Source organism: Micromys minutus (genome assembly GCF_963924665.1).
Source record: "Micromys minutus genome assembly, chromosome: 28".
NCBI lineage: Eukaryota > Metazoa > Chordata > Mammalia > Rodentia > Muridae > Micromys > Micromys minutus.
The window spans coordinates 13,034,706-13,052,430 of NC_137963.1; the positions used below are offsets into that span (position 1 = coordinate 13,034,706).

At 45.1% G+C, this 17,725-nt stretch overlaps 1 protein-coding gene across 4 annotated transcripts in view; it reads left to right on the forward strand.

The window, feature by feature from the left end:
* Positions 1–1,657: 1,657 nt before the first annotated feature.
* The window catches only part of ASTN2 (astrotactin 2), a gene marked incomplete at both ends in the record, with an annotated part of 945,572 nt that continues 929,504 nt past the window's right edge, over positions 1,658–17,725 (forward strand). For 3 of the 4 annotated variants that reach the window (XM_080940100.1, XM_080940099.1, XM_080940101.1), the window contains one exon: positions 1,679–2,159. In XM_080940100.1, the coding sequence (XP_080796226.1) occupies positions 1,679–2,159 (481 nt within the window). Of the gene's footprint in view, positions 2,160–17,725 lie in introns of all 4 variants that reach the window. The other variant, XM_080940102.1, reaches the window with a different exon arrangement.

Sequence of the window (17,725 nt, forward strand, 5' to 3'; positions counted from 1 at the left end):
CTTTTGTAAGATTAAAGTCAACGCAGGGAAGAAAGACATGAGCGCACAGATGAAAGACAGAAGAGAAGGACGCAAGAAGATGAAGAAAAGTCTTAGTAGGCAAGGAGGGTGGGCAGGCTCCTTTCTCACAGAGGTGATAGTTCCCTTTGGGTACAGGTCTGATGTATCTAGGTTAGAAACTGGAATCAGCCCACGGGTCACAGAGTGTTATATTCCAAGACCCAGATTGATAGTTAAACTTGAATCTCAGAGAAGTGTCTCTCTCTGTGTGTGTGTGTGTGTGTGTGTGTGTGTGTGGTGTGTGTCTGTGTGTGTGTGTGTGTGTGTTTGTGTGGTGTGTGTGTGTGGTGTGTGTATGTGTGTGGTGTGTCTCTGTGTGTGTGTGTGTGTGTGTGTGTGTGTGTGTATGTGTGTGTGTCTGTGTGTGTGTGTGTTTGTGTGGTGTGTGTGTGTGTGTGTGTGTGTGTGTGTTTGTGTGGTGTGTGTGTGTGTGTGTGGTGTGTGTCTGTGTGTGTGTCTGTGTGTGTGTGTGTGTGGTGTGTGTCTGTGTGTGTGTGTGTGTGTGTGTGTGGTGTGTGTCTGTGTGTGTGTGGTGTGTGTGTGTGTGTGTGTGTGTGTGTATGTGTGTGTGGTGTGTGTCTGTGTGTGTGTGGTGTGTGTGTGCTGTGAGCAGAGTTGGTGAGTGAACAGCATTTTTCCCTGTAGGAACTGGGAAAGGACCCAGAAACCTAGGGAGCCAGGAAAGGTCTCTGTCTTCCTAGCACCTTTTCAGGAATTTCCCACTGAGATTAGAAGCAGCCAAGTAAAGCTGCTCCAAGCTTGAAGCAGGGATCCCGGAAGGGAAGTGTAAGAGCCCGTGTTGGCTTCCAGACTTGAGTGGAGGGCAGTCAAGGGCCAGAGCAGCCCAGCTGAAGTCAAATGATGGGGAGGGTATTAAGGATCAAAGTCTTAGCTTCTGTGTTCAGTATCCTTCAACCCAGACCTGCATGGAGTAGTGAGGTGCAGTCCTCCCTTAGAGTGAGATTTCAGACAAGCGGTTGGGGAGGGCTGCCTGATGCCTGTTGGTAACTTATTTCAGAAGATAGAACAGGGTAAAAGATTGTAGAGACTTATTCTAGAGATTGATGTGGGGAAGAGAAAGTTGTCTTGGCTATCCAGGGGAGCACTCAACCCCCAGGAAGGCCTGATCAAGGCTTGGCTAGGGTGATTCCCCAGGTGTACTGGGGCTTGAATCATGGGTGGGGTGAAGATAAGTCAGTTGATTTGACTCAAGAGAGATTAGAGGAGACACAAGAGGGGCCCCTAAGTGTAAAGAATTTTAGAGATGGGTTTTGGAGCTGAAGAACCCTGCACTGGAGGCTTTAGGGGAATCCTGAGAAAGGGGAGGGAGCTACTGGGACCTGTACGAAGCCAGGCGGAGCCTCCGAAAAGCTCAGGGTCCGCCAGGGGTGCGGGAGAAGGGGGGGAGCGGTGGCGGGGCGCGGGGAGGCGGCGCGGGGGGGCGGTCCAGGGCTGATCGGGAGGCGGAGCCCCGAGCTGGGGGCTGCTGGCTAGTGGCTCTCTAGGCTCCTTAGCTCGGGCGTCCTGGTTCGCTTCAGTGTCCGCTGTCTCTACCACTGCTTCTTCTTCCTCCTTCTCCGCCGTCACCAGCGCCCGCAGCACCGCAGCCCCTCCCGCCATGGCCGCCGCCGGCTCCCGGCACAGCCCGAGCCCCGGCTTGGGGCTTCGGGGGCGGCCGAGACTCGGCTTCTACCCGGGGCCGTCGCCGCCACCGCCGCCGCCACTGCTGTTGCTGTTTCTGCTCCTGCTGCCGCCGCCGCCGCTGCTGGCCGGCGCCACCGCCGCCGCCGCCGCCTCGCGGGAGCCCGACAGCCCATGCCGCCTCAAGACCGTCACGGTTTCCACGCTGCCCGCTCTGCAGGAAAGCGACATCGGCTGGAGCGGTGCCCGCGCCGGGGCCGCGGCCGGGGCTGGGGCCGGGACCGGGGCCGCGGCCGGAGCTGCTGCTGCCGCTGCCGCCGCCGCGTCCCCTGGCTCCGCGGGCTCGGCCGGCACAGCCGCGGAGTCTCGTCTCCTGCTCTTTGTGCGTAACGAGCTCCCTGGGCGCATCGCGGTACAAGATGACCTGGACAACACCGAGCTGCCCTTCTTCACCCTGGGTAAGGGTAGGCACTGCACACGCGGAGTCCCAAGAAACGCAGAACCCCTGAGTGATGCCAGACGGGTGGGGGCGCCCTGGGGGATCCCCGCTCCAGGCTGCCCAGTCAGGGTTGGCAAAGGGCAGCCGAGGGGACCGGGAGGGCTCACAGGTGGTTGTAAAGGAGTGTGGGGCAGGAGGTCCTGGAGAGCGCGCTCTGGGAGCCCCGGGGGTGTGCCAAGGATCCCGCAGCGGGGACCTGGCTCCCAGTCTTACAATCTATTCTCTGAGCTCCGCCCCTCGCATCCCGGACGCAGGAGAGCCCAGGTCGCTCACTGAGCTCTGACCAGGGGCTGGGCAAGGAAGACCCTTGTCCTGAAGTCAGTTCATGGTCACGCCGCGCACTGGTCCTCTGGACAGCTCCTGTAGTCCGCCCCCTCTCTCAGGTCTCAAGTTGTGGATCCTGCCCTTTCAGACCGGTTTTCCTAGGATCAATTCAGAGTAGCTACGTGAAGAAAAAAAGACCCAGCCCTCAAAAGCTCTCCTTTATCATGGGCTTGGTGACCTTGGTTAAGTCGCTTCCCCTCTGAGCTTTGGTTTTGACCTTCTGTAAATTGCGGCTGGAATCTATTGAGTTAATGTCTGAGGACTAAGGTTCTGAGCTCAAGATCTACACTTTTAGATTCTCCCTCCATCCTTGCTTTCCCTTTCCCATTACTCCTAGTAGCGAGTAGGCTTGTCATTGCTGTTCACTTCCTGGGCTGATAATTATAAAAGCAAGAAAAAGGACAGAAGAGGAAACTGATGGGGGTAGGGGCCTCAAATAAAAAAGTTAATCAGAAAGTTCGCCAGCAGCCTGCCGCCTGCTGATTCCCAGCGCGAATCCCGGAGGAGTCGGCCCTTCCGTGGAGCTGTGGGAAGCGCGGCTGATTTCCCACCCGGGTAATTGATAGCTTAATTATTTCAGAGAGCGTTTACAAAAATGTTGTTCCCCTTAGCTCTCCCGCGCTCGCTGCTCGCTCGCCCTCCCCTCCCCTCTTGGGGGCGCGAGGCCCGATTGGTTGTCGGAGTCAAGCCAAAAACTGCGTGAGAAGCGCCAAGGGCTCGCGTGGAAACGCTTCTTTAGAGTCCTCGTTGTTTTGTGTGTGTGTGTGTGTGTGTGTGTGTGTGTGCGTGTGTGTGTGTGTGTGTGTGTGGTGAGGGAATCTGAATCTTGTTCTAGTGTTGGGAAGTGGCGGGCTTCAGAGGTTGGCACACTTAGAAGCCAGCCGGCCTCCGAGGTTAACTCTTTGCTCTCGGGGGAAAAGAATTACAGAGTAATGAACTAGACTTCCCTCCTCTGGAAACCCCGATGTTTTTTGTCCTTTCTAATACCGCCCTCTTTTCCCTTTGATTTTGGCTCCCCTTTACGCATTCAAGCTAGCAGCCAAGCTAACTACTAGGTTTGGGGGTACTGTGCTTTTCTGACTTGAGTGTGTGAGCTTTCTAGAGCAGGCAAATAAGAACTATGGGTGGGTTCTCAGGGGACTTCCGGTGGCAGTGTGTCTAGAGTGAGACACAATTTCTCTCTCTCTCTCTCTCTCTCTCTCTCTCTCTCTCTCTCTCTCTCTCTTCTCTCTCTCTCTCTCTCTCTCTCTCTCTCTCTCTCTCTCTCTCTCTCTCCTCCTCCTCCTCCTTCCTCATTCCCCCTCGCTCGCATGAAAAGAAAAGCATGCATAGACACATGCACACAAGCTCACAGTAGTCCTTATATGCACCTATGCTGCCCACATCCAAGGCAAGGGTACATGAGGGTCTAGGTGGGGTTCCTGAGGGCACCAAGCTGCCTCACGCTCAACATTAATTCCTGTAAGTTAAGGGCATGTAGTTGTGTTCTCTCCCAACACACAAAAGCGATCCTCACCCAATTCCATCAGTCCCCTTTCCCTCCGTTCTGACAGCTCCCCTTCGAGATATTATGAGATGCCAGGAGTGGAATGTCCATCCAAGTGAGGGAGAAAGAGTGCAGGCCTATGGGTAATGACACCACTGTCAGAACTCCAGAGCATCCCAGCTCCTTGGAGATGTGACTATCAGTATCAGCTAGCTCCAGAGGTGCCGCCAAATTCCTGGAGCCAGCAGTTTATGCCATTTTAAACTTTAGCTTTCAAAAGGATGGGTGCCTCAGTAGGAGTCAGCAGAATCCTGAGCTGGAAGTTTTGAGCTCCTCCGAATAAGCTTGATATTCCCTGATACCCTCCATTTGGAGCCTGCCACCGATTCGCAGCCGGGAGCTGAGTGATTGGCGACCTTCAGCCCCCCAGGAATGGCCTGATACTTGCCTCTTCGGCTGTACTAAGCAGTTTTGGACCCACACAGGGAACTGGGTTCTCACCTCCACCCCTCTTGCCACCCCAGAGTCCTGCTTTGGCAGCTCAAGAGCTCCCGACAGGGATTTGGCTAGCGTGGTACTCAGCAGATGGCAGGGTATAGCGGGAGCTGTGTAGGGAGACGTGGGCTTTTTATTTGTGTTGGTCTTAGACTGTTTGCACGTAAACATGGAGTACACAATGAGCTCGTAGAGGGCCAGGCTGGCTGGCAATGAGGGCTGGTGGCAGCACCAGGAGGGGGTGGGCAGTGCGAGTTATTTATACGCACCTCTTCCTCAAGCTTCTAAGGCAACCCCATTGTACCTCTGGACCTTTAGTTCTGCTGTGCGGCTTTTGCTTCTGGACCATTAGGCTAGCTTTTCACCACAACTTTGTCCTTTTAGGGAGGGGTGACAGCTGTGTGTGTAAATTCAGGGCTCAAATCCTGCCACTAGTGGGGAGTATGTAGCCACCACTAGGGGATGATGCTGTCTGGCAAAGCTTTTTCTGCCATTACTTGGGTCCTGGGCTCAGAGTTGCTGATTGTATTAATGGCTGCCAAAATACAAAAAGCTAGTTAGGGACCCTATAATTCTCTGCATACATGTCTAGCATCTTTATTCACTAAAGTCATCTTCTCTTATTCTATTCTGTTTTTCCCCCCTATTAGACTTACTAGCTTTGAGATTGGTCATTCTACAGAACTCTTTTTCTGTGTGTGCCTTCCGTTTGTTTTTTTTTCCCCCCTGTATTCTCCCATTAAATCAAACCCGCTTTCTGTAGAAGGGAGTTCATTTTTGATGTGAACGATCTCCCAAGTTTCAACGTCTGGGCTTCTTATTTTGGATGCGATCTTGTCAATGGCATTGACAAAGTAAAATGTCCCTAAAAGTGATCAAGGAATAGCAAGTAGTTATTGAATCTTTAATGTCATGCTGAGAATTTTATTCTTGCCATGTATTATTAATCTACACAAGATAATATGGGGTGCGGACGACTGAAATCCCATTTGATAGATGAGAACACATTCTTAGAGGTTCCAGTAGAAAGCAGAACTGTAAATACATGTAGAACTGGAATTCTGATCTCTTGGCTGCTTATATTCTTGGCAGATGTCAAGCCGGCATTCTGAACAAAATGTGCTGTTTATACAGGACAAGGTATTGGATAGAGATGCTCTAGGCATCACCAAGAAGAAAAGAAAACCATCTCTGTAGGAATTGCCAGTCTGTCAGGGAGCCAAATAGTAGAGTTTGAAAGTGGTACTTGAATTTAATAATCAAGTCCTAGGATTCTGGGCTGTCAACAGCAACACTGCTCCATGGTTCCTATGTGTGTGGAGATGGTGTGGCATCAGGGAAGAAAGACATAGGTGTAGATTTGAGGAAACTTGTGCACACTTTCTATAGCAGAAAAAAAAAATTGAGCTCATGTGGAAGGAAGATTGTAGAAGGAATTTTGAAGGGAATGTGAGTGCTAAAATGTAGCATGGGAACTTAGTACTAGACTCTAATCATCTCTGCCATGGTTTGCTGTGACCTTGAATAGGTCACTTATCTCTCCAGAAGTTCCGTTTTCTGTGCTTTAACGAGTGGGTAGATGAGCCCTAAAATAATTCTCTAGTGTAAAGTGTCTATGAAGTTGAAGTGCTCTGACCTCCTCTCTCACTTTGACTCACTCCTCCTGTTTCTCACTTCTGTTTTCCATTGTTGGTAACATGGGGGTGTCGGTAATAGTAGAAGGGCTTCTGAGGTGAACCTGTGTATCACACAGCTATTTTATGCATAATATGCTCTACTGTATAAACCTGACAGAACAACACTGTAATGTATAGCCAGTAGGGATGTGAAGAAAGGCACCGTCCTTGTGTTTATCTTTAAATGAACTTGCCAAATTCTTTTGCTGGACCCTTGAAAGGAAGTTCCATGCAAGAAACTGGTCAGCTTAGGTGGAAGAGAAATATATAATATGAAATGCTAAGGTGGTCAGTACAATGGCCAGTCCAGTGACAGTGTCTGGAAGTCTTCATAGAAATTGATACTCAAGGGTGGGTTAAAGGACTCAGCACCTCACCGAGGATGGCTACGAGCAGAGAGTTTAATCATAGAACAGGTCACAGAGGGCTGAAGATGCTTCCTTCAAATGTCACCAGTGCACAGTAAGGGATCTGTGTTTTCTGGGGAGTCTTACTTTCAAAATGTCCTAAAGGCAAAGATAGAAAGAAGGGACAGGCTGGGGAGCTGTCCAGCAGCTCATGTGCTGACCTCACGGTTATAGTACAAACATGCTGGACAACGATGAGGTCACTGTCCACAGAGAAATGAGCAGCTTTTGTTCAAACATTAGAAAGGGGACATTTGTCCATAGAGAATACATCTCCGTTTTCATGGCTGGTTTGATTCTGAAGACTCACCCTTCATTTGGAAGGAGCAACAATGATTACAAGTGAGCTGTATCTCTTGAAGAATCCTGACTCCAGAATATTTGTAAATAGCAATTCTATTGTTCAGTTGTGAGAGATTCTGGTATGGGAAAAGGGAAAACAATCTCAAAATAATGCTACGTTTCAAGCAATGTTTGTAGTCCACCAGTCATGAAGTGATATATTCGGGTAACCATCAAATTTCAGTGTCCATCCTGCTGTGATGAGGGATAATTGCAAAAAGGTTTTGGAGACTGTAGTGGAGCAGGGCTGTGTTAACTGAGCTCTTGATTTGTATGTTTATGTTCCTTCCCCTTTGGCTTCTTTTTCCCTACACTCCACCCAACTTCTTTCTGGCTCAAACCTAAGGAAACCTATTTAACACTCAAGGGAGAGAGAAATCATTGTCTGCACTTAGAGAGCACCATGATGCAAAGAAGGGAATGGGGTAGGGAGAAAGGAAGGTCTCTTTCCTTTTCAGTCTACATTATGCAAATTTGATGATGTGATGTACATTGGGAGGTTGTTGAGAGTAATGGTATAACAGGTCTGTGTTGGCTTTAGTGTTACGCAGAGCTTCATTGTTGTAGGAAGTGTGACTACATTTCTTGCAAATCTTGCTTCTCATTCCCTTGTTTGATGTGCCATAGGTCTTATCTGATTCTAGAGGATGTGCACATGTATTCTGAGAAGAGGTGGGCTGGAAACTGGCAGTGACCCTTAAGTGATGTCCTGAAACTGTTATCATGTTGTCTCGTTTGATTATAAACTGTCAGAAAGGATTGGATCCACTGTTTCTATGTTATGTAGTAAGTCTCAGGCCTGGACAAGGGAAGGAGTCGAGTAAAGAGATCAATCACTGCTTCCCCCCAGGGCTCTTAAATTTCACATTCTGTCTCATAGTGCTAGACTTCTTCAGGTTAGAAGACTAACTTTGATGCATCTCTGTGAAGTATACCAGTCTTTTTCCCCCTATTCCATCATAAAAGTAAATAAATATATCTCTCAAGGGGAAAAAATCTCCTTAGGGAATTTGGATTTGTTTCCTATCCAAATATCCATCTGGTTGGCTCGAGTCTTTCCAAAACAGTCCTGTCAAATTTTTGTCCTGGAGAAAGGGAATTCTTCTTTAGAGGGTTTTCAGGAGAGGTCTTCTTTTCTCTACAAAAAGGAATGGTCATATTTGTGGTTGGGTTGCAGCTGACACACATGCTTGGTTTGCTGTGCTGATACTTCCCCTAGGTCTCTTACTGACCGGCTAGTGACAACAGAAGATTAACTATAGTGAGAACTGGTTTTCCCTTCCATGCAGCAAACAAACAGTTCTCTGCCCCATGAGGAGGCAGACAGCAGTGCTCTGCAGGGCCAGCTCTGCTTGCTACCACTTGCTGTCTGCTTTCAATGGCTTTTTCTTCCTATTGTCGATCGTTATTTTGGACAACAACCTCCAGAAAGACTTAGTTCAAGACTGAGATATCTGTAGTCTTACCACTGGCACACTAGGATGGAGATTCAGCCAAGTCTGTAAGTTGAAATTGGGAATGACATTATCCAAATATAAGATTTTAACCAGGAGGGGGAAGAACTTCCTCCATTGCATTGCTAAGGATACTTTTGGGCTCAGTGGCAGTTCTCTGTGCTGCAATTTCAGTACTCGACTCACTCTTTTGCCTCTAGAAGTCTCTTTTCTAGGTAGTCTCTTGTATACACTTGATTTTATAAGTCCTCCCAAAATATAATGGGTCTTTTCATCTGGCATTTTGTTCTTGCTCTTAGACCATAATTCAGGAACCCTGTAGTCAATTCATGAGATCACCTGCTATTAAATCTACAAGATCCCTTCTCATTCAATCTCTAAGTGCCTCACTAACACCCTTAGAAAATCCCTTCTCACATTCCACGTAAGATTGAGTTCTAATGACAAGTTTTCACTGTTGCCTTTCCTAATTTTTTTTGTATCAGCATTGACCACTCCCTGTCAGTATAAAAGCCATCTTGGCTGCAGTCATTTACTGGAGAGCTATCAAACACCTTTGATGTGCCTGACTTCTCTGGGATCATGGGATATGAGAGTCAATTACATGGACCACTGCATTCAGGAGGCTTGTCTTCCATATGATTGTATATCTGTGTGTTCAATAACAACAAAGTTATATGTGATAAGCAAATTCTAAAGTATGTAACTTCTATAAAGAATAAACAAATGAAAGACAAAAGTAATTCAGAGTTCTGAGTTGAGAGACTTAGTCTTAATATGAAATATCATAGAGTGAATAGATTATTGAAAATGTGAAATTGGAGTAAAGGCTTAGGATAATTGAATTATTGTCCAAAAATAATCTAAGTAGGAATATTCTAAGCAGAGAGCAGCCGCTGAAAGACCTGATTCAGAAACACAGCTGGGTAATCCAGCACACAGCCTAGGATAGAGGATAGAGTGGGAATGGGATGGGCAAGGTGGTGGTTAGGAGCTAAGTCACACATTAACTGACAGGTCACTGTCAGGATTTTAGCTTCCATTTCCTGTGCAATGGGATGTGCATGATCTTAGAGGAAAGAACGCCAGACTCTGACTTGCATTTCGAAGGCATTATGCACTTCTCTGTGAGGAGAAAGAATGGAAGCAGAAGGAGATAGGAGAATGCTCAGATGAAGAAGGGGGAATGCTTGGGGTAGAATTAGGATAAAGTTTACAGCACATGTTTCCTTGGCTTCCTTGTGATACTTCGCCATGCAATCCCCAGGGAGTCAGTAGACATACTTCATTTATTTATTTATTTATTTACTTATTTATTTACTACAGTGTCTCACTGTGTGCTTAGCATAGCAGAGCTTACAGATTATAGACAAGGAGAACCTCATGATTGCTATATATCTTTTCTAAAACCACACTGGGAAAACTAGACATGTGCTCCAATGGCAAGTTTCCCTTAAGATTGACTGGCACCTCTTTTTTACATGAGGTTCTTTCTGCAGAGCTCCAAGAACCTTTTCCATTGTTACTTCCGCTCTCCTCATCTGAGGGATGTGCATGATGCATCCCAAGACAGAGACAGCAGAATTTGAGAAAAGAGAGCTGTTTCCATGTACAGGACTTATTTTAAAGGTGTGGAAACCAAATAAAGCCTTAGAACTGAGTCTTCTGGCAAACAAGGAAATGGGTATTTCAGAAGATAACATGGTCAACATGTTCTGAGATGATCCAGTTTCAGAGGGAGGGAGCAAGATGTCCTTAGCAAGTTAAGTCAGGGCAGATGTTAGATTCTATGTGTACTGATTTCCTAATTCACTGTGCAATCTTTCTGTTTTAGGGAAAAGCAACTAGGAAGCAACCAAGGATGAGTAAAACTCTAATGGTGTCCAGTAACTAACCTTGTCCTAGAAATTGTGACCATCTATTGACAATAATTATGCTCCATTTAACACCCGCTGCCTGCCACTGTTTTACATGTCCCACAGTGTTGAGTGTCAGATGTGGAATGTGTGTGTGACAAGCAAGTATAGACCTCAGAGAAGCTGAGGAACATACTCAAAACTGCATAACGATTACAAAGCTATTATAAAACCAAGGTCTGCTTGCTTCTCCTTTTGCATTTCCTCTGCCTTTCTTGCTGCCCAAAATTAGGGAAACTGTGAAATTTTGTTCTCTTTGTCCACTTTTCATTACCAAGAAATTTCAACATGTAGGAGATATTATGTGACTGTCTTACAGGCCCACGGGAGCTAGGCACCTTGTTTCTGTGCTACATGTGGCTGAATTAGATTCTCCACACACAAACACACGGGGGGGGGGGGGGAGAGTGAGAGAGAGAGAGAGAGAGAGAGAGAGAGAGAGAGAGAGAGAGAGAGAGAGAGCGCTCGGTACTTCTTTGCCATGAACATTGAGCCTTGTTTCATATTCTCTGGATGTTTTTGCCATCCACAAACATGATTGGAATGCCAACTTCATTTCTTTTTTGTCTTCGAGAACACATACCTCCTTTCCCCTCTTCTTTTTTTCCCCATCTTCCATTTTCCCCCTCATCCTCCAGGCCCTTCCAACCTCTCATTCACTAGTAACTTCCGAATTTTGTGCTGTAGGTAGCATTATAGAAGACTTTTGACTTTGTCCTTCCAGGAATTTATAGATGTTTGATGTTCCCTTTCTAGAAATGCCTGTGTGACTGGTATTTGAGGTGTATAGTTGATTTTTGGCTGGGTACAGTCTCTTGTTGCTCCTGTGTTCAAAGTTTTTTGATTTTGAACATTAATACTTGTGCTTTTTTGGCAGTATCATACAAACTTTCTGTTTCCTACCTTGCAAGTGGAATACAAGGAACAAAATATTATATATTAGAATGCTATACACATGAAATCATGCATGCTCTTCTAGAACATAACAATAAGATATGTATTTTTTGAGTTTCAGACAAATAGATCCTTTATTGAATTAGCAAAGAGTTATTCATTTCCCCAAAAACCTTTATGGAATCCAATCCATCTCTTATGGAGAAGCAGTGAGCTGAAGTGAAGCATGTACCTGTCTTGGGCATCTGAAACCTGATATAGAATCTCCAAGGCACTCTAGCCTAAGCTAGGACATATATGCCATCTCTGTAAGTCAGCCTCTGATTGCTTATCAATAAAGTGAGTGGACTCCAACGATCATGTATATGGGTTTCTTTCCTGTTTCACTTTGGTGAACTCTCACAAGCGAACCATTAGTCTAAACCCAGCACTGTGTACAATTTTTATTTACACCAAGTCTAATGATTCTCAAAGGGATCCTGAGTGCCCAGCATAGCCCAGCATGTTTTATACCTCTTTGCCACCCAGGATCTATGTTGTTTTGTTTTGATTTGATTTGTGGGGGAGGGGAGAAGGTAGGGGTACAAATAAATTATAAATGTATATTCCAGTTATTCCTTCCTCCTCTTTCTAAGTCTGGATTCACTGCCTATGCCTCCCTTCTCCCTCCCCCTTCCTCCCTCAGAAAGGCACAAAAGCATGAAACTGGCCATTGATCTCTGCCAGCTATGGGGAGATGAGGGCGAGAGGGAACTCTGGGGTTGTCTGAGGACACTTTAGGCAGAGAAGTACTGAGTAAGGTAGTCTAAGGATGGTGAGTGTAGGTGTAGCAGGTGGGGGATGGTCCTCTGCCTGCTGGTAGTGGCTGGCTGACAGAGCCTGGCTCTCAGTCACAAAGGGAAGTCACAAGCGACTTTCGAAAGCAGCCATAAAAGAAAGGAACATTTCCATTAGCAGAATCAGCAGTAAATAAAAAAAAACAATCTTTCCAGTCAGAGTAATAGCTGCATTTGGGGGAATCATTTTTGTGGTGCTTGTGGGTGGAGGGAGGAAGGGGGTGAGATGGCATGAAAAGGCACAGAAGATGTCTGCTGGGCTTAGTGGTTAAATAAAGGTCAGGTGTCAAAGAGAAAGTATCTATCCAGTAGCACTGATACTTTGACCAGCATTTAGGACCTCCTGATGCCTTCCATAAGAGCAGTAGTACTCCATCCAGGTGTCCCGAGGAGAGTCTGCCTGCCTAGTCTATGCTGTCTTTGTTACAATTACCTGGACCTTTTCTCTCAAGGTATTCATAATCAGCAGCAGACTCCTGAGCTTCCAAGATTTGCAGAAGGAAAAGGACTATTTAACTCAAGCTTGTGTGTGTGTGTGTGTGTGTGTGTGTGTGTGTGTGCATCTGTGTGAAGTTAGCATCTCTTGTGAGTTACAGTCTAGCCCAGAGTGTCAAGGCAAGAATTGCTAGGGCATGAGGGGCAAGTCAGCACAAAGGGCTGAAAATTACATGCCCATGCGGGGATTCCTGAGATGCCCTGGCTCGAGCATGACTTCAGATGACCTTCTGATGTTCCTTGCCTCACCTGAGGCCATAACCTCACTGATGATGTGCACAGGGCTGAATTATTGACCTTAGGGTAGAAGGACCACTCCCTCTCCTCCTAGAGCACACCTTATCCCTATTGCTTCATCAAAGATGCCCTGCTTCTTTTCCTTTCCTTACACTTAGATTTACTCCCCTGGGATGCTTATACCTACCTGCTATGATTGCTACAACTAATGATAACAATACAAGGTATTGAAGGAAGCTTGACTTAGATCACGAAAGGGTGAATATTTATTTCCTATTAACAAGTCACAGGCAGTATTTGGAAGATATCATCGAAGTAGTTACCTAAAATCTAAATAATAATAAGCAAACTATATCTTACTTAGAAACCTTAATGATTGGTGTTTTTAATTCCTGTAGGAGAACACAGTGGTATGGGATTTGATCCCTAAACTCACTTAATTTGTACCTCTCCATTTCAAGAGATCGGTAATCTAAACTAAACTATGAAATCACCTCCCCTTCTTTCTTCTGCCTCATGTTTTTTGTTTGTTTGTTTGCTTTCACTTTTTTATTACCCAATCCTCTAGAAAAATTCACTTTGGAAAATCCATCTCTCATATTTCCCAGTGATATCACCAACGTTCAAACCATAGCCACCCCAACACTAGTCACTGCACTGGTCTTCTGATAACTTTCTCTTTCCTTTTTCGTTGTAGTCCATGGCTCCTAGTTCAAATGGGTTGCGTTACTTGAATTTGAATGGCCTGTAATCTGCTTAACTCATCAGAAATAAGGCTGAGAAGTCAGAAGCCATCCAACATGTTCTGACCTGACAGTGATATGAGACTGCGATTCCTGTGACCACAAAACTGAATTTGCTGGGACACAACCACACACCTTTGGTTCTGTGTAGTTTGTGGCCACTATTGCTCTTTGGCTGGCACATAAAGCTAAAAATATTTAGGAATTGTTGTTTATATAAAAAGCTGGCCACACCTCCTGCAAAGTAGCCAGAGCAACCTTTTCAAAGGAAGCAAATTTTTTCTTGCTACTTCCTTGTTTAAGGCCTCCAATTACTCTTAAGATAAAAATCCTAATTCACTTTCAAGGTCTACAAACTCTTAAATAATTCGCCTTCTTCCTAGTTCAATGTCTACCATTTCCCCCCCTTGGCTCACGCAAATCTAATATTACCTCCTTTAAGATCTTTTCCCTAGCCAACGTAACAGCTGTCTTCATAACCTTTTCTGTACCTTGTATACTATAACGAACCTTGCCTTGGAAGCTTCCAGAGGTAGGGAGGGTTTTGTGGGCCCTTTTGCTTTGGGAGGCCTGAAGTTCAAGGCACTGAATGTTCTGTGTGCTGGTTAAAATGGACAGGGATGGGGTAAAGTTTCTGCATACCAGAAAGTCCTATGAATAAAAAACCTCATAAAAACCAGTGGGTGGGTGATGAAGTCATAGACAGAAGTCTTGAGTTGGTACCCATCCTGCTTGATGTTACTATAAAGCCTCTCTTCTTTTCTGAGCTGTCTCTCTCTTTAATGTGATGTGATTGAATGAAATCATCTGTGAAGCTCTTCCCAGCTATAGGCTTCTGCAGGAGCCCTCGAGGGAGAGGGTTCCCTGGGAGAGCTGCTGAGGTTGGAACTACAGCCTGCCTGAAGCCTTAGTCCTTTCCCACTTTGCTTCCTTTATGGGGCCTCTAAGATCAAACCCTCAGCTCTGAGCTCAGGTGTGACTGGAGTTTTCAAGTCTAGTCTCACTAATTTGTGGGAAAACCTTCTTCAGTTTTGTTCCTTTTAGCTTCCTCCAGGGAGGGAGACTGGAGAAGCTGACCATTCAAAGTAACCAATTACTGGTCTGCCAATACTGGGCCGCCTACTGTCTCTCTCTCCCCCCTCACTTTCTCTCTCCTCTTTGTTCTCTTGGCCTCTTTAAAACATCTCTCCACAGTCCATAGGCCTCTAGAGAGTTGCTCCCCATTCACCTCCTTCCTTGCTTCCAGACAGAGAACAGAAGGTCGCTCCTGCTCTCAGAAGGACAGCAGAAAGCAGGATTGTGGGAGGGAAGGAAACAGTGATCTGATGAGTACTGTGGGAGTCTGGCTTTGCAAGGGCTACAGCAACAATTAGAAAGTAGAACAGGTTCTGCAAGTCTGAGAAGTGCACACTCTGACCATAGAACAGGGCTCTGGTTCTGCTTCTGCATTTGCTCTGTGATTTCAAAAAAAAAACAAAAAAAAAAAACAAAAACAAACAAACAAAAAAAAAAAATGACAGTCCCTATTTGGGTCTCAGCCAGGATTAAGCAAATGTTAAGAGGCTTCTCTTCTTCAGGGAGTTAGGGAGGATTGGGCCACACAGGATATTTTATCCAGAGGACTCTTCCAAGCTACTCCACTGCAGCGGCTAGAATTTCAGGTGGCTGGAGTGATGTCTAATATGCAGTTGACAGCGCATAAATGTTAGCTGAGAGAAGGAACGAATGAATGATGAAAGGAAACTATGTGTGGTCACACTGTCGCTCTCCACTTCCAAATCCATGAGATACATTGCTAATCAATCACTTAATCGTGGCTCCAGATTCCTTCTGGAGGCAAGACCTCATCACTCACTACCAGTCAATCGAAGTTAGCATGGGTAATGAATTTAATTCACATTTCCTCAACTAAAGCAGCTTACACAAGGATCCTGGTGTCCTTGCCCAAAGCTTACTTTTTCAGACATTCATCAATACAGATCCTATCTAAGTCAGTGTTTCTACTGCCGCAATGAAACACCAGGACCAAAGCAACTCAGAGAGTGAATGGTTTATTTGACTTACTTTTCAACTACACCTCTCATCACCAAAAATAAATCAGGAAAGGAACACAGACAGTTCAGGTATCCTGAGGCAGGGCTTGATTCAGAGGCCACAGAGGAGAGTTGCTTACTGCCTTGATATCCATTGCTTGCTCAGTCTGTCTCCCTTCTTCACCCACAGTGGGCTAGACACCCACATCAACCAATTTTTTTTTTTTTTAAATTCTCTACAGGTTTCCCTACAACCAAATTTTGTGAAAGCATTTTCTCTGTTGGGGTTTCCTCTTCTTAGATGATTGTAGCCAATGCCAAGTTGACTTAAAATTAGCTAGCACAGACCCTGTCCATGGGTCCCTGGAGACTAGAAAATGCATGGAGTTCTTGGTCTCTTGCGGTAATCCCATTTCTATGTTCTCATCTTCAAAACTCATTTTCATGAGTATTTTTAGTATTTCCTTATTACAAATGAAGAGGTGGGATCAGCATTCAAAGAGACTTTACATGGGGCCACATACTAAATAGTATTAGCTGCATTCACTTTGAATAAGAATCTTCATATCCCCATCATGGATGGGATTCCAGAGTAATGATATAGCTAGAAGATAGAATTATATAAGAGTTAGTGACCATTGAATACTCATTCCTAAATGGGACATTCATACCATCCCGTCTAAGTCTTAGAGACATTGTAGAGAAGTGGGTAGGAATAATGTAGAACCAGAGGATGCAGAAGATTGCTGTAAAGTACTGTCTTCTGCATATAGCACAGCCATCATTCTAATTAAATCACAGAAATGCACAAGTCTAATCTTAAGGCTAGTAACATCATCATTTTAGCATGGATAAGGGGACGGGTTTCTCATCTTGAGGAACCACTGGAAATTAATAATTATTGAGGGAAAGAGAATAGTTTTCTTCAGTAGTATAGTTATCCATGCTTCTTCACAAACATGGTGGCTTCCATGTTTCTTCAGGCTCATGGAAGTCACCCTAATTTAACCGGATAACTCAACAAAACCAAGTCTAAGCAAAACTGACATAACAAAAGGAGAAGGGCTTGATGGGAGGAAGAGGAAGTTCAGTGAGAGGGCCATGGTAGAAAGAGAGGGTAATTAGGGGTCAAATAAACAATGTACATCCTATAAATACATACAAATATCAAATAATAAATTTGATTTATTAAATTAAAAAGGGCGTAATTATTGTTGTAGAAAATATAACCAATGCTACCTAAATTTATATTTTTGCAGCAAGAAATAACTACCAGATATGGATGCTCTTCTAAAATTCATATTTGTCCACTTCCAACATTTCTCCTACACTTACATTATATACACAGTACATGTTTTTATTTTAAAACATTCATATCTGAAAACTACTACCTTTAAATATGGTATGTTCCTTGTCTTAGTCAGGGTTTCTATTCCTGCACAAACATCATGACCAAGAAACAAGTTGGGGAGAAAAGGGTTCATTCAGCTTAGACTTCCATGTGGCTGTTCATCACCAAAGGAAGTCAGGACTGGAACTCAAGCAGGTCAGGAAGCAACAGCTGATGCATGAAGAGATGTTACTTACTTGTTTGCTTCCCCTGGTTTGCTCAGCTTGCTTTCTTAGAGAATCCAGTTCCCTTTACAGAGAAAATGCCTTACAGCTGCATCTTATGGAGACATTTCCTCAGCTGGGGCTCCTTTCCCTGTGATAACACAGGCTTGTGTCAAGTTGATACAGAACTAGCCAGTACATCCATCCCTGATTCTTAGTTTTTCTTTTGCTTCCCTAAGAAACAGCTCCTAAGTACATTGTATATTTATCCAGTACAGGCACTGTCATTTTCAATGTATACTGATTAGGTTTATTTATTTCTTTTTTTTTAAAATCAGTTTTAGAGGAGCTAGACTCAACTGGCAAGAAAAAACATCAACCTAGCAGTTGCTTCCATCAGATTGGACTGTATGAAAGTCTGTGGGGCATGTTTTTTCTTTTGATTAATGATTAATGTGGGAGGGCTCAGTCAACTGTAAGCTGTACTATACCTGGGCCAGTGCTCCTGGGTTGTTCAAGAAAGGTAGCTGAGCAAGCATGGGCAGCAAGCCAACAGTAGTAATTCCCCATGACCTGTATTTGTTCTTTCCTCCAGGTTCCTAACTTGACCTTTTAACACATTTTCTCTCCTTT